Source organism: Tachypleus tridentatus, chromosome 6 (genome assembly GCF_004210375.1).
Source record: "Tachypleus tridentatus isolate NWPU-2018 chromosome 6, ASM421037v1, whole genome shotgun sequence".
In the NCBI taxonomy this organism is placed as follows: Eukaryota; Metazoa; Arthropoda; class Merostomata; order Xiphosura; family Limulidae; genus Tachypleus; species Tachypleus tridentatus.
The window spans coordinates 47,981,196-47,996,523 of NC_134830.1; the positions used below are offsets into that span (position 1 = coordinate 47,981,196).

Here is a 15,328-nt window from a genome sequence, read left to right on the forward strand (position 1 = left end):
TCATCGACGGTTCACGATGAGCAAATTAGTTCCGAGTTGATAAAGACACAATTCACTTAACGGGGAGTTAGCTAACTCTTCGTTGATGACATGTGAGTTTTTCATCGCTAAAATTATATAAAGTCTTCGTAAAAGTACTCTCGTCCGATGTTAATGCGTGGAAGCTAGATTGTTTGTAATGCTCAAAATCTATAAATGTTCCTGCTCAAATATCTGTAGTTTCACGATTAATAAGCATTAATCACAGTTATATGTTTACAGGATACCAATTGTAGCAAACCTACAATATATGCCATCTATTCGCGTTGCATTGGTTGCCTTTTATAAGCTAAAGAGGATAGTTTCTAGAAATTTTAACTAAGGCAAGATTACTGGCAGTCACTAGTATCTACATACACACATAGTACATTGTGGATTCTTACACTCGAGAATCTTCTACAAATTTAGTAAATAAGCGAAATTTCGCAATACACATTTAACAGTATAAGTTACATGCATTTCCAAACATATATTTTACTGAAACATCGGCATTACAATAAATATATAACAGCAAATCTGTCACAAGATGCAATTACAAAGTTTCATTGTAAAGGCGTGGTTTTCTTACTTTCTAATAATACATTCACAGCCTACAATTTTATGCATTATTGGTTGTACCTTCTACCAAAATATGTTAAAGAAAAATAGCCAGTGAAACTGTATGCTTATAACACTCTTAAGTTTTCGTGACTGAAATATTCCATCATAACCTAATAAAATATTTGGCACACCAATCTTACATTCCTTAAGATATCCAAGCCAATTTCCGTTAAGTTCAACACTATTGATAAGTTCACTGATTTATTCATATTTGGGCCTAATGTAATCGGAATGTCTGGCATTACTCTTCCCAGAAATCAACAGAAAAATATGGTTTATCTTGGACATAATCGGAGTTTTTACTACTTTTATTTTCCAGTAAAACTTCACTACCTACAGAATATTTAAGTGTCAGAACTGAAACATTGTTACTAGTATTAATAAGAATAACAAATACATTGTATCTTCCAGTAAGACTTCTCATGTCTGTAATCATAGTTTACTTCATATCATAAAGTCATAACCTTCAGATATAATCGTTTATCTCCATTTACATGTTGCTTAACAGTTATTATGTGTAACTGATCCATGACTAACTTTATGCAATGTTCATAAACTTGTTCAAGCCAACATACGTCTGTTAAATTTAACACATATATTACTATATACACATATCGTTACCATTGTCACGTGCGTCAGTAGCTTATAACAGCTGCTGGTATACTCAAAATGTACTTCAACAGCTGTCTTGTATTTCATGAGTTATAAAACACTTTACGTGAATAATGAAGGTTCATAAGCAGTAGTTTGGCTATTCAGAAAGGGCTTTTATTTCTGAATTAGATGTCTTTAACCCTTTATGACATCTTATTCTCTGCACCGCCAACTACTTTAAACATTTTCAGACACTGTAACATTGCAGCTCTTAAGCTCAAGTTGGAGAATACTTGAACTGTTGTGAATTTTAAAATTACTGTGTTATTTGAATCTTCTCTCTAGTCTTGTTACATAAGTAAAGTAAGTGAGAGCTCATTACTTCTATTGGCTATCTTAAGTGCTAGTGAGAAAAAATACCTATCTAATTTTTCTTGCTACTGGTGACCTTCCAACTATATTACCACAAGAGGATAAAAAACGTAGTGTGTGAAGTGAATTAAAACTAATAAAATAATATAATTGATTTGCAAACAAAATGATTTGATGACTTTCTTAATTTGAATTCTACACGGGAACTATCTGCGCGAGCCATTTGTAATTTAGCAGTGTAAGATTCGAGGGAAGGCAACTAGTCCTCACCACCCCACGCCAACTCTTGTACTAAACTGGTATCTTTTTTTTTGCCATACTTATTGACTAAAATGTAGCAGAATTTTGTCAGTAAGTATTGTTGAACATAAAATCTTTTCAATTAATAACAGTTTAAAAAATTAATTTATAAGCATGAATATTGATGGTTGTTTATCGAATTTTTTAATGGATTGTCGAAATTAATATGTATTTTTTAATCAAAACACTCTTCCACTAATGAAAATTTCACTGGTTGAATCCAGGTTAGATTTGAGCTATCTGTGGAAATACTAATTAATATGGCCCTGCATGGCTAGGTGGTCAAGGCACTCGACTCTTAATCCGAGGGTCTCAGGTTCGAATACCTGTCACACCAAACATGCTAGCTCTTTTAGCCGTGGGAGCGTTATAAAATGCGGTCAATTTCGCTATTCGATGGTAAAAGTGTAGCCCAAGAGTTGGCGGTGGGTGATGATGACTAGCTGCCTTCCCTCTAGTCTTACACTGCTAAATCAGGGACGATAACAACAGATAGCCCTCGTGTAGATTTGCGCGAAAATCAGAAACAAGCAAACTAATTAATATAACGGCTTTGATCTTAACTTTACAAAAAACAGTATAAAGAATGTCAAATTTGATTCACAAAGTGAAAGTGTACAAACTTACAGATTGTATATATTAATTAGTGTTGGAATTCGTTATAATGGGAAACTATACATACCTCATTACTACAAACAGTCTTTCACTATGAGCACCACTTGTCTCATATCTGTATACGACGTGCACTAATTAACAAAAACACCAGCTTAACTACCATCTGATATACTGTTTTACCATAACAAAAACACTAGCTCAAATACCATGAGATATAGTGAAAAACACCGGCTCAACAATGTGATATACTGATTTTACATAAGAAAAAACACCGGCTTAATTCTCATGAGATATACTTTTTCTACATAAGAAAAACACCGTCTCTACAATATCATATACGGTTTTTACATAAAAAAATATCTTCTTTACCATGTGATATACTGTTCTTACATAAGAAAAACACCGGGTCTACCATACGATATACAGTATTAACAAAGGAAAACACCAGCTTAACTACCATGTAATAAACTGTTTTTACATAAGAAAACCACCAGCTTAACGACCATGTGATACATGGTTTTCACCTAAGAAAAACACCAGCTTAACTACTGTGCGATATACTGTTTTTACATCAGAGAAAACACTGGCTCAACTACCATGAGTTATATTATTTACATAAGAAAAACACCAAGTTAACATCCATGTCATATACTGTTTTTACATCAGAAAACAACCGGCTAAACTACCATGTGACATACTGTTTTTACATCAGAAAACAACCGGCTAAACTACCATGTGACATACTGTCTTTATATAAGAAAACAACCAACAAAAATACCATGTGATATAATGTTTTTAAACAAGAAAAATACCAAATCTACCATTTGATATACTGTTTTTACATAAGAAAAACACTAGCTGAATTGCCATGTGATATATTGTTTTTACATAGAAAAACACCAGCTTCAATACTATGTCATATACTATTTTTACATGAAAAAACACCTGCTCAACCACCATGTGATTCATTGTTTAACTGACATCAGATATTATGCTTTTACATAAGAAAAAAAACTGGTTTAACTACCATGTAATATACTGTTTTTACATAAGAAAAACACTGGCTCTACCATGCGATATACTAATTTTACCTTAGAAAAGCACTATTTAAATACCATGTGATATAGTGTTTTTACCTAACAAAAACACCAGCTTAACTACCATGTGATATACTGTTTTTACATAGGACAAACACCAGTTTAACGGCCATGTGATATACTGTTTTCACATAAGAAAACAACCGGCATAACTACCATTTGATATACTGTTTTGCATAAAAAACAACTTAACTACCATTTGATATAGTGTTTTTTCATAGCAAAAACATCAGCTTTACTACTATGTGATATACTGTTTTCACATAAGAGAAAACCTCGGCTTAACAATGACGTGTTATTGTTTTTACATAAGAAAAACACCGGTTATATTATCAAGTGATATACTGTTTTTACACAAGAAAAAACCACATTAACTTCCATCTGATATGCTGTTTTTACATGAGAAAACAACCGGCTTATCAGCCATGTGATGTACTGTTTTCACATAAGATGACAAGTGGCTTAACTACCATATGATATACTGTTTTGACCTAAAAAAACATCGGCTTAACTACCACGAGATATACTTTTTTTTTTACATAAAACATACACTGGCTTGACCATGTGATATACTATTTTTACCTAAGAAAAACACTAGCATAACTACCATGTGATATACTGTTTTTACATAAGAAACCAACCGGCTTAACTACCACGAGATATATTGTTGTTATATAAGAAAATAACACTTCTTTAACTACAGTGTGTTATATACTGTTTTTACATAGGATAAACCCCAGTTTAACAGCCATGTGATATACTGTTTTGACATAAGAAAAACGCTCGCTTAACTACCACGAGATATACTGTTTTTACATAAGAAGAACACCAGCTTACCTAACATGGAATATATTGTTTGTACATAAGAAGAACACTGGCTCTACCATGCGATATACTAAGTTCACCTTACAAAAGCACTATTTAAATACCATGTGATACAGTGTTTTTTACCTAAGAGGAACACCAGCTTAACTACCATGTGATATACTGCTTTTACCTGGGAAAACACTAGCTTGACTACCATTTGATATACTGTTTTTACATAAGAAAAACCGGCTTAACTACCGTGTGATATACTGTTTCACATAAGAAAAAACCGATTATCTACCAGGTGATATACTGTTTTAACCCAAGAAAAAATTCCGACTTAACTAACATGAGATATACTATATTTACATAAGAGAAACACCGGTTTACTACGATGTATTATAGTTTTTACATGAGAAAAAAAGCAGTTTAACTATCATGTGATATACTGTTTTTACATAAGAAAAAACACCGGCTTTACTTCCATTTCTTATAGTATATACATATGAAAAACACCGGGTTAACTGCCTTGTTATATAATGTTTTTACATAAAAAAACACAAGCTAAACTACCATGTGTTATTGTGTTTTAACATAGGAAAAACACCAGCTTAACTACCACGAAATACCTTTTTTACATAAAAAATACACTGGCTCAAACATGTGATATACAATTCTTACCTCGGAAAAACACCAGCTTAAATACAATGTGATATACTTTTTTTACATAAGAGAAAAACACTGGTTTAACTACCGTATGATACACAGTTTTTACTTAGAACAAACTCCAGTTTAACGGACATTTGATATACAATTTAACGGACATTTGATATACTATTTTGATATAAGTAAAACACCGGCTTAACTACCTCGAGATATACTGTTTTTACACAAGAAAAACACCAGTTTTACTACCGTGTAAGAAACTCTTTTAACATATGAAAGACACCAACTCTACCTCATGATATATTCTTTTTCTGAAGAAAAACACTAGCTTAAATACCATGTGATATACTGTTTTTACATAATAAAACAACATAACTACCATGTGATATAGTGTTTTTTCATAGGTAAAACACCAGCTTTACTACTATGTGATATACTGCTTTTACATAGGAGAAAACATCAACTTAACTTCCATGTGATATACTGTTTTTACATAAAAAACACCTGCTTAACTACCACAAGATATACTATTTTTCATAAAAAAAACACCGGCCCTACCATGTGTTATACATTTTTTACATAAGAAAACCACCGGCTCTTCCATGCGATATACTAATTTTATCTCAAAAAAACACTACCTACGATACCATGTGATATAGTGTTTTTACATAAGAAAAACACCAGCTTAACTACCATGTGATATAGTGTTTTTACATAAGAAAAACACCAGCTTATCTACCATGTGATATAGTTTTTTTAACATAAGACAAAAACACTGGTTTAACTACAGTGTGATATACTTTTTTGACATAAGAAAAACACCTGCTTAACTCTCACGAGATATACTGTTTTTACATAAGAAAAACTTCGGCACTTCCTTGTGATATACTGTTTTTACATAAAAAAAACACAAGCTTAACTACCATGTGATATTCTGTTTTTACATAAAAAACAACTTAACTACCATGTGATATAGTGTTTTTCATAGAAACACACCAACTTTACTTCAATGTGATATACTGTTTTTACATAAGAGAATCACCAACTCTACCATTTGATATTCGGTTTTAACATAAAAAAACACCGGCTTAACTAACACGAGATATACTTTTTTTAGATAAAACATACACTGGCTTGACCATGTGATATACTATTTTTTACCTAAGAAAAACACTAGCTTAACTACAATGTGATATACTGTTTTTACATAAGAAACCAACCGGCTTAACTGCCATGTGATAGAGTGTTTTTACATAAGAAAAACACCAGCTTAACTACCATCTGGTATACTGTTTTCACCTAAGAAAATAACACTGGTTTAACTACAGTGTGATATACTGTTTTTACATAGGACAAACCCCAGTTTAACGGCCATGTGATATACTGTTTTGACATAAGAAAAACACCAGCGTAACTACCACGAGATATACTGTTTTTAAATAAGAAAAACACCAGCTTACCTACCATGTAATATACTAAGTTTACTTTAGAAAAGCATAATTTAAAAACCATGTGATATACTGTTTTTACATAACAAAAAACACCGACTTAACTACCATGTGACATACTGTTTTTATATCAGAAAAAACCGGTTCAAATACCATGTGATATACTGTTTTACATAAGATAAAATTGATGTATCGAACATGTGATATTCTTTTTTAACATAAAAAAACCGGCTCTTCCATGTGATACACTGTTTTTTACCCAAGAAAAAATTTCGACTTAACTACCATGATATATACCATATTTACATAAGAGAAACACCGGCTTAACTACCTCGAGATATACTGTTTTACATAAGAAAACCACCAGATTTAATACCATGTAATAAACTGTTTTTACATATGAAAAACACCGGCTCTACCTCATGATATATTCTTTTTCTGAAGAAAAACACTAGCTTAACTACCATGTGATATACTGTTTCTACATAAGAAAACAACATAACTACCATGTGATATAGTGTTTTTTCATAGGTAAAACACCAGCTTTACTACTATGTGATATACTGCTTTTACATAGGAGAAAACATCAACTTAACTTCCATGTGATATACTGTTTTTACATAAAAAACACCTGCTTAACTACCACAAGATATACTATTTTTCATAACAAAACAACCGGCTCTTCCATGCGATATACTAATTTTATCTCAAAAAAACACTACCTACGATACCATGTGATATATTGTTTTTACATAAGAAAAACACCAGCTTAACTACCATGTGATATAGTTTTTTAACATAAGACAAAAACACTGGTTTAACTACAGTGTGATATACTTTTTTGACATAAGAAAAACACCCGCTTAACTATCACGAGATATACTGTTTTTACATAAGTAAAACTTCGGCACTTCCTTGTGATATACTGTTTTTACATAAAAAAACACAAGCTTAACTACCATGTAATATTCTGTTTTTACATAAAAAACAACTTAACTACCATGTGATATAGTATTTTTTCATAGGAAAAACACCATCTTTACTTCAATGTGATATACTGTTTTTACATAAGAGAATCACCAACTCTACCATTTGATATTCGGTTTTAACATAAAAAAAACACCGGCTTAACTAACACGAGATATACTTTTTTTAGATAAAACATACACTGGCTTGACCATGTGATATACTATTTTTACCTAAGAAAAACACTAGCTTAACTACAATGTGATATACTGTTTTTACATAAGAAACCAACCGGCTTAACTACCATGTGATAGAGTGTTTTCACATAAGAAAAACACCAGCTTAACTACCATCTGGTATACTGTTTTCACCTAAGAAAATAACAATGGTTCAACTACAGTGTGATATACTGTTTTTACATAGGACAAACCCCAGTTTAACGGCCATGTGATATACTGTTTTGACATAAGAAAAACACCAGCGTAACTACCACGAGATATACTGTTTTTAAATAAGAAAAACACCAGCTTACCTACCATGTAATATACTAAGTTTACTTTAGAAAAGCATAATTTAAAAACCATGTGATATACTGTTTTTACATAACAAAAAACACCGACTTAACTACCATGTGACATACTGTTTTTATATCAGAAAAAACCGGTTCAAATACCATGTGATATACTGTTTTACATAAGATAAAATTGATGTATCGAACATGTGATATTCTTTTTTAACATAAAAAAACCGGCTCTTCCATGTGATACACTGTTTTTATTCAAAAAAAAATTTCGACTTAACTACCATGATATATATCATATTTACATAAGAGAAACACCGGCTTAACTACCTCGAGATATACTGTTTTACATAAGAAAACCACCAGATTTACTACCATGTGATATAGTTTTTTAACATAAGACAAAAACACTGGTTTAACTACAGTGTGATATACTTTTTTTGACATAAGAAAAACACCAGCTTAACTATCACGAGATATACTGTTTTTACATAAGTAAAACTTCGGCACTTCCTTGTGATATACTGTTTTTACATAAAAAAACACAAGCTTAACTACCATGTAATATTCTGTATTTACATAAAAACAACTTAACTACCATGTGATATAGTATTTTTTTCATAGGAAAACACCATCTTTACTTCAATGTGATATACTGTTTTTACATAAGAGAATCACCAACTCTACCATTTGATATTCGGTTTTAACATAAAAAAAAACACCGGCTTAACTTACACGGATATACTTTTTTTAGATAAAACATACACTGGCTTGACCATGTGATATACTATTTTTACCTAAGAAAAACACTAGCATAACTACCATGTGATATACTGTTTTTACATAAGAAACCAACCGGCTTAACTACCATGTGATAGAGTGTTTTTACATAAGAAAAACACCAGCTTAACTACCACGAGATATACTGTTTTTAAATAAGAAAAACACCAGCTTACCTACCATGTAATATACTAAGTTTACTTTAGAAAAGCATAATTTAAAAACCATGTGATATACTGTTTTTACATCAGAAAAACAGCAGTTTAACTACCATGTGATATACTGCTTTTACATAGGAAAAACATTAACTTAACTTCCATGAGATATACCAGTTTTAACTGAAAAAAACACCAGCTTAACTTCCATGTGATTACTGTTTTTACATAACAAAAAACACCGACTTAACTACCATGTGACATACTGTTTTTATATCACAAAAAACCGGCTCAACTACCATGTGATACACTGTTTTTACCCAAGAAAAAATTTCGACTTAACTACCATGATATATACCATATTTACATAAGAGAAACACCTGCTTAACTACCTCGAGATATACTGTTTTACATAAGAAAACCACCAGATTTACTACCATGTAATAAACTGTTTTTACATATGAAAAACACCGGCTCTACCTCATGATATATTCTTTTTCTGAAGAAAAACACTAGCTTAAATACCATGTGATATACTGTTTTTACATAAGAAAACAACATAACTACCATGTGATATAGTGTTTTTTCATAGGTAAAACACCAGCTTTACTACTATGTGATATACTGCTTTTACATAGGAGAAAACATCAACTTAACTTCCATGTGATATACTGTTTTTACTTAAAAAACACCTGCTTAACTACCACAAGATATACTATTTTTCATAAGAAAAACACCGGCTCTACCATGTGTTATACATTTTTTACATAACAAAACCACCGGCTCTTCCATGCGATATACTAATTTTATCTCAAAAAAACACTACCTACGATACCATATGATATACTGTTTTTACATAGGAAAAACACCAGCTTAATTACCATGTGATAAAGTGTTTTTACATAAGAAAAACACCAGCTTAACTACCATGTGATAAAGTGTTTTTACATAAGAAAAACACCAGCTTAACTACCATGTGATATAGTGTTTTAACATAAGTAAAACACCAGCTTAACTACAGTGTGATATACTTTTTTGACATAAGAAAAACACCCGCTTAACTATCACGAGATATACTGTTTTTACATAAGAAAAACTTCGGCACTTCCTTGTGATATACTGTTTTTACATAAGAAAAACTTCGGCACTTCCTTGTGATATACTGTTTTTACATGAGAAAAACTTCGGCACTTCCTTGTGATATACTGTTTTTACATGAGAAAACTTCGGCACTTCCTTGTGATATACTGTTTTTACATAAGAAAACACAAACTTAACTACCATGTGATATTCTGCTTTTACATAAAAACAACTTAACTACCATGTGATATAGTGTTTTTTCATAGGAAAAACACCAACTTTACTTCAATGTGATATACTGTTTTTACATAAGAGAATCACCAACTCTACCATTTGATATTCGGTTTTAACATAAAAAACACCGGCTTAACTAACACGAGATACACTTTTTTTAGATAAAACATACACTGGCTTGACCATGTGATATACTATTTTTACCTAAGAAAAACACTAGCTTAACTACCATGTGATATACTGCTTTTACATAGGAGAAAACATCAACTTAACTTCCATGTGATATACTGTTTTCAACTAAGAAAATAACACTGGTTTAACAACAGTGTGATATACTGTTTTTACATTGGACAAACCCCAGTTTAACGGCCATGTGATATACTGTTTTGACATAAGAAAAACACCAACTTAACAACCACGAGATATACTGTTTTTAAATAAGAAAAACACCAGCTTACTTACCATGTAATATACTGTTTTTACATAAGAAAAACACTGGCTCTACCATTCGATATACTAAGTTTACTTTAGAAAAGCTTAATTTAAAAACCATGTGATATACTGTTTTTACATCAGAAAAACAGCAGTTTAACTACCATGTGATATACTGCTTTTACATAGGAAAAACATTAACTTAACTTCCATGTGATATACCAGTTTTACCTGAAAAAAAACACCAGCTTAACTACCATGTGATATACTGTTTTACATAACAAAAAAACACCGACTTAACTACCATGTGACATACTGTTTTTATATCAGAAAAAACTGGCTCAACTACCATGTGATATACTGTTTCACATAAGAAAAAATTGATGTATCGAACATGTGATATTCTTTTTTAACATAAAAAAACCGACTCTACCATGTGATACACTGTTTTTACCCAAGAAAAAATTTCGACTTAACTACCATGATATATACCATATTTACATAAGAGAAACACCGGCTTAACTACCTGAGATATACTGTTTTACATAAGAAAACCACCAGATTTACTACCATGTAATAAACTGTTTTACATATGAAAAACACCGGCTCTACCTCATGATATATTCTTTTTCTGAAGAAAAACACTAGCTTAAATACCATGTGATATACTGTTTTTACATAAGAAAACAACATAACTACCATGTGATATAGTGTTTTTTCATAGGTAAAACACCAGCTTAACTACTATGTGATATACTGCTTTTACATAGGAGAAAACATCAACTTAACTTCCATGTGATATACTGTTTTTACATAAAAAAACACCTGCTTAACTACCACAAGATATACTATTTTTCATAAGAAAAACACCGGCTCTACCATGTGTTATACATTTTTTACATAACAAAACCACCGGCTCTTCCATGCGATATACTAATTTTATCTCAAAAAACACTACCTACGATACCATATAATATAGTGTTTTTACATAGGAAAAACACCAGCTTAACTACCATGTGATAAAGTGTTTTTACATAAGAAAAACACCAGCTTAACTACCATGTGATATAGTGTTTTTACATAAGAAAAACACCAGCTTAACTACAGTGTGATATACTTTTTTGACATAAGAAAAACACCCGCTTAACTATCACGAGATATGCTGTTTTTACATAAGAAAAACTTCGGCACTTCCTTGTGATATACTGTTTTTACATAAGAAAAACTTCGGCACTTCCTTGTGATATACTGTTTTTACATGAGAAAAACTTCGGCACTTCCTTGTGATATACTGTTTTTACATGAGAAAAACTTCGGCACTTCCTTGTGATATACTGTTTTTACATAAGAAAAACTTCTGCACTTCCTTGTGATATACTGTTTTTACATAAAAAACAACTTAACTACCATGTGATATAGTGTTTTTTCATAGGAAACACACCAACTTTACTTCAATGTGATATACTGTTTTTACATAAGAGAATCACCAACTTTACTATTTGATATTCGGTTTTATCATAAAAAAACACCGGCTTCACTAACACGAGATATACTTTTTTTAGATAAAACATACACTGGCTTGACCATGTGATATACTATTTTTACCTAAGAAAAACACTAGCTTAACTACAATGTGATATACTGTTTTTACATAAGAAACCAACCGGCTGAACTACCATGTGATAGAGTGTTTTTACATAAGAAAAACACCAGCTTAACTACCATCTGGTATACTGTTTTCACCTAAGAAAATAACACTGGTTTAACTACAGTGTGATATACTGTTTTTACATATGACAAACCCCAGTTTAACGGCCATGTGATATACTGTTTTGACATAAGAAAAACACCAGCTTAACTACCACGAGATATACTCTTTTTAAATAAGAAAAACACCAGCTTACTTTCCATGTATTATACTAAGTTTACTTTAGAAAAGCATAATTTAAAAACCATGTGATATACTGTTTTTACATCAGAAAAACAGCAGTTTAACTACCATGTGTTATACTGCTTTTACATAGGAAAAACATTAACTTAACTTCCATGTGATATACCAGTTTTACCTGAAAAAAAACACCAGCTTAACTACCATGTGAGTACTGTTTTTACATAACAAAAAACACCGACTTAACTACCATGTGACATACTGTTTTTATATCAGAAAAAACCGGCTCAACTACCATGTGATATACTGTTTCACATAAGAAAAAATTGATGTATCGAACATGTGATATTCTTTTTTAACATAAAAAACCGGCTCTACCATGTGATACACTGTTTTTACCCAAGAAAAAATTTCGACTTAACTACCATGATATATACCATATTTACATAAGAGAAACACCGGCTTAACTACCTCGAGATATACTGTTTTACATAAGAAAACCACCAGATTTACTACCATGTAATAAACTGTTTTTACGTATGAAAAACACCGGCTCTACCTCATGATATATTCTTTTTCTGAAGAAAAACACTAGCTTAAATACCATGTGATATACTGTTTTTACATAAGAAACCAACCGGCTGAACTACCATGTGATAGAGTGTTTTTACATAAGAAAAACACCAGCTTAACTACCATCTGGTATACTGTTTTCACCTAAGAAAATAACACTGGTTTAACTACAGTGTGATATACTGTTTTTACATATGACAAACCCCAGTTTAACGGCCATGTGATATACTGTTTTGACATAAGAAAAACACCAGCTTAACTACCACGAGATATACTCTTTTTAAATAAGAAAAACACCAGCTTACTTTCCATGTATTATACTAAGTTTACTTTAGAAAAGCATAATTTAAAAACCATGTGATATACTGTTTTTACATCAGAAAAACAGCAGTTTAACTACCATGTGTTATACTGCTTTTACATAGGAAAAACATTAACTTAACTTCCATGTGATATACCAGTTTTACCTGAAAAAAAACACCAGCTTAACTACCATGTGAGTACTGTTTTTACATAACAAAAAACACCGACTTAACTACCATGTGACATACTGTTTTTATATCAGAAAAAACCGGCTCAACTACCATGTGATATACTGTTTCACATAAGAAAAAATTGATGTATCGAACATGTGATATTCTTTTTTAACATAAAAAACCGGCTCTACCATGTGATACACTGTTTTTACCCAAGAAAAAATTTCGACTTAACTACCATGATATATACCATATTTACATAAGAGAAACACCGGCTTAACTACCTCGAGATATACTGTTTTACATAAGAAAACCACCAGATTTACTACCATGTAATAAACTGTTTTTACGTATGAAAAACACCGGCTCTACCTCATGATATATTCTTTTTCTGAAGAAAAACACTAGCTTAAATACCATGTGATATACTGTTTTTACATAAGAAAACAACATAACTACCATGTGATATAGTGTTTTTTCATAGGTAAAACACCAGCTTTACTACTATGTGATATACTGCTTTTACATAGGAGAAAACATCAACTTAACTTTCATGTGATATACTGTTTTTACATAAAAAACACCTGCTTAACTACCACAAGATATACTATTTTTCATAAGAAAAACACCGGCTCTACCATGTGTTATACATTTTTTACATAACAAAACCACCGGCTCTTCCATGCGATATACTAATTTTATCTCAAAAAAACACTACCTACGATACCATGTGATATAGTGTTTTTACATAGGAAAAACACCAGCTTAACTACCATGTGATAAAGTGTTTTTACATAAGAAAAACACCAGCTTAACTACCATGTGATATACTTTTTTGACATAAGAAAAACACCCGCTTAACTATCACGAGATATTCTGTTTTTACATGAGAAAAACTTCGGCACTTCCTTGTGATATACTGTTTTTACATAAGAAAAACTTCGGCACTTCCTTGTGATATACTGTTTTTACATGAGAAAAACTTCGACACTTCCTTGTGATATACTGTTTTTACATGAGAAAAACTTCGGCACTTCCTTGCGATATACTGTTTTTACATAAGAAAACACAAACTTAACTACCATGTGATATAGTGTTTTTTCATAGGAAAAACACCAACTTTACTTCAATGTGATATACTGTTTTTACATAAGAGAATCACCAACTCTACCATTTGATATTCGGTTTTAACATAAAAAAACACCGGCTTAACTAACACGAGATATACTTTTTTTAGATAAAACATACACTGGCTTGACCATGTGATATACTATTTTTACCTAAGAAAAACACTAGCTTAACTACCATGTGATATACTGCTTTTACATAGGAGAAAACATCAACTTAACCTCCATGTGATATACTGTTTTCAACTAAGAAAATAACACTGGTTTAACTACAGTGTGATATACTGTTTTTACATAGGACAAACCCCAGTTTAACGGCCATGTGATATACTGTTTTGACATAAGAAAAACACCAAATTAACTACCACGAGATATACTGTTTTTCAATAAGAAAAACACCAGCTTACTTACCATGTAATATACTGTTTTTACATAAGAAAAACACTGGCTCTACCATTCGATATACTAAGTTTACTTTAGAAAAGCTTAATTTAAAAACCATGTGATATACTGTTTTTACATAAGAAAAACACTGGCTCTACCATTCGATATACTAAGT

The 15,328-nt window shown here is 31.3% G+C and overlaps 1 protein-coding gene across 1 annotated transcript in view; it reads right to left on the reverse strand.

Moving 5' to 3' along the window:
* Positions 1-880: 880 nt before the first annotated feature.
* The window catches only part of LOC143251605 (neuropeptide SIFamide receptor-like), a 58,965-nt gene continuing 44,517 nt past the window's right edge, over positions 881-15,328 (reverse strand). Inside the window, exon 4 of the mRNA XM_076502875.1 lies at positions 881-972. Within this exon, the coding sequence (XP_076358990.1) occupies positions 881-972 (92 nt within the window). The remainder of the gene's footprint in view (positions 973-15,328) is intronic.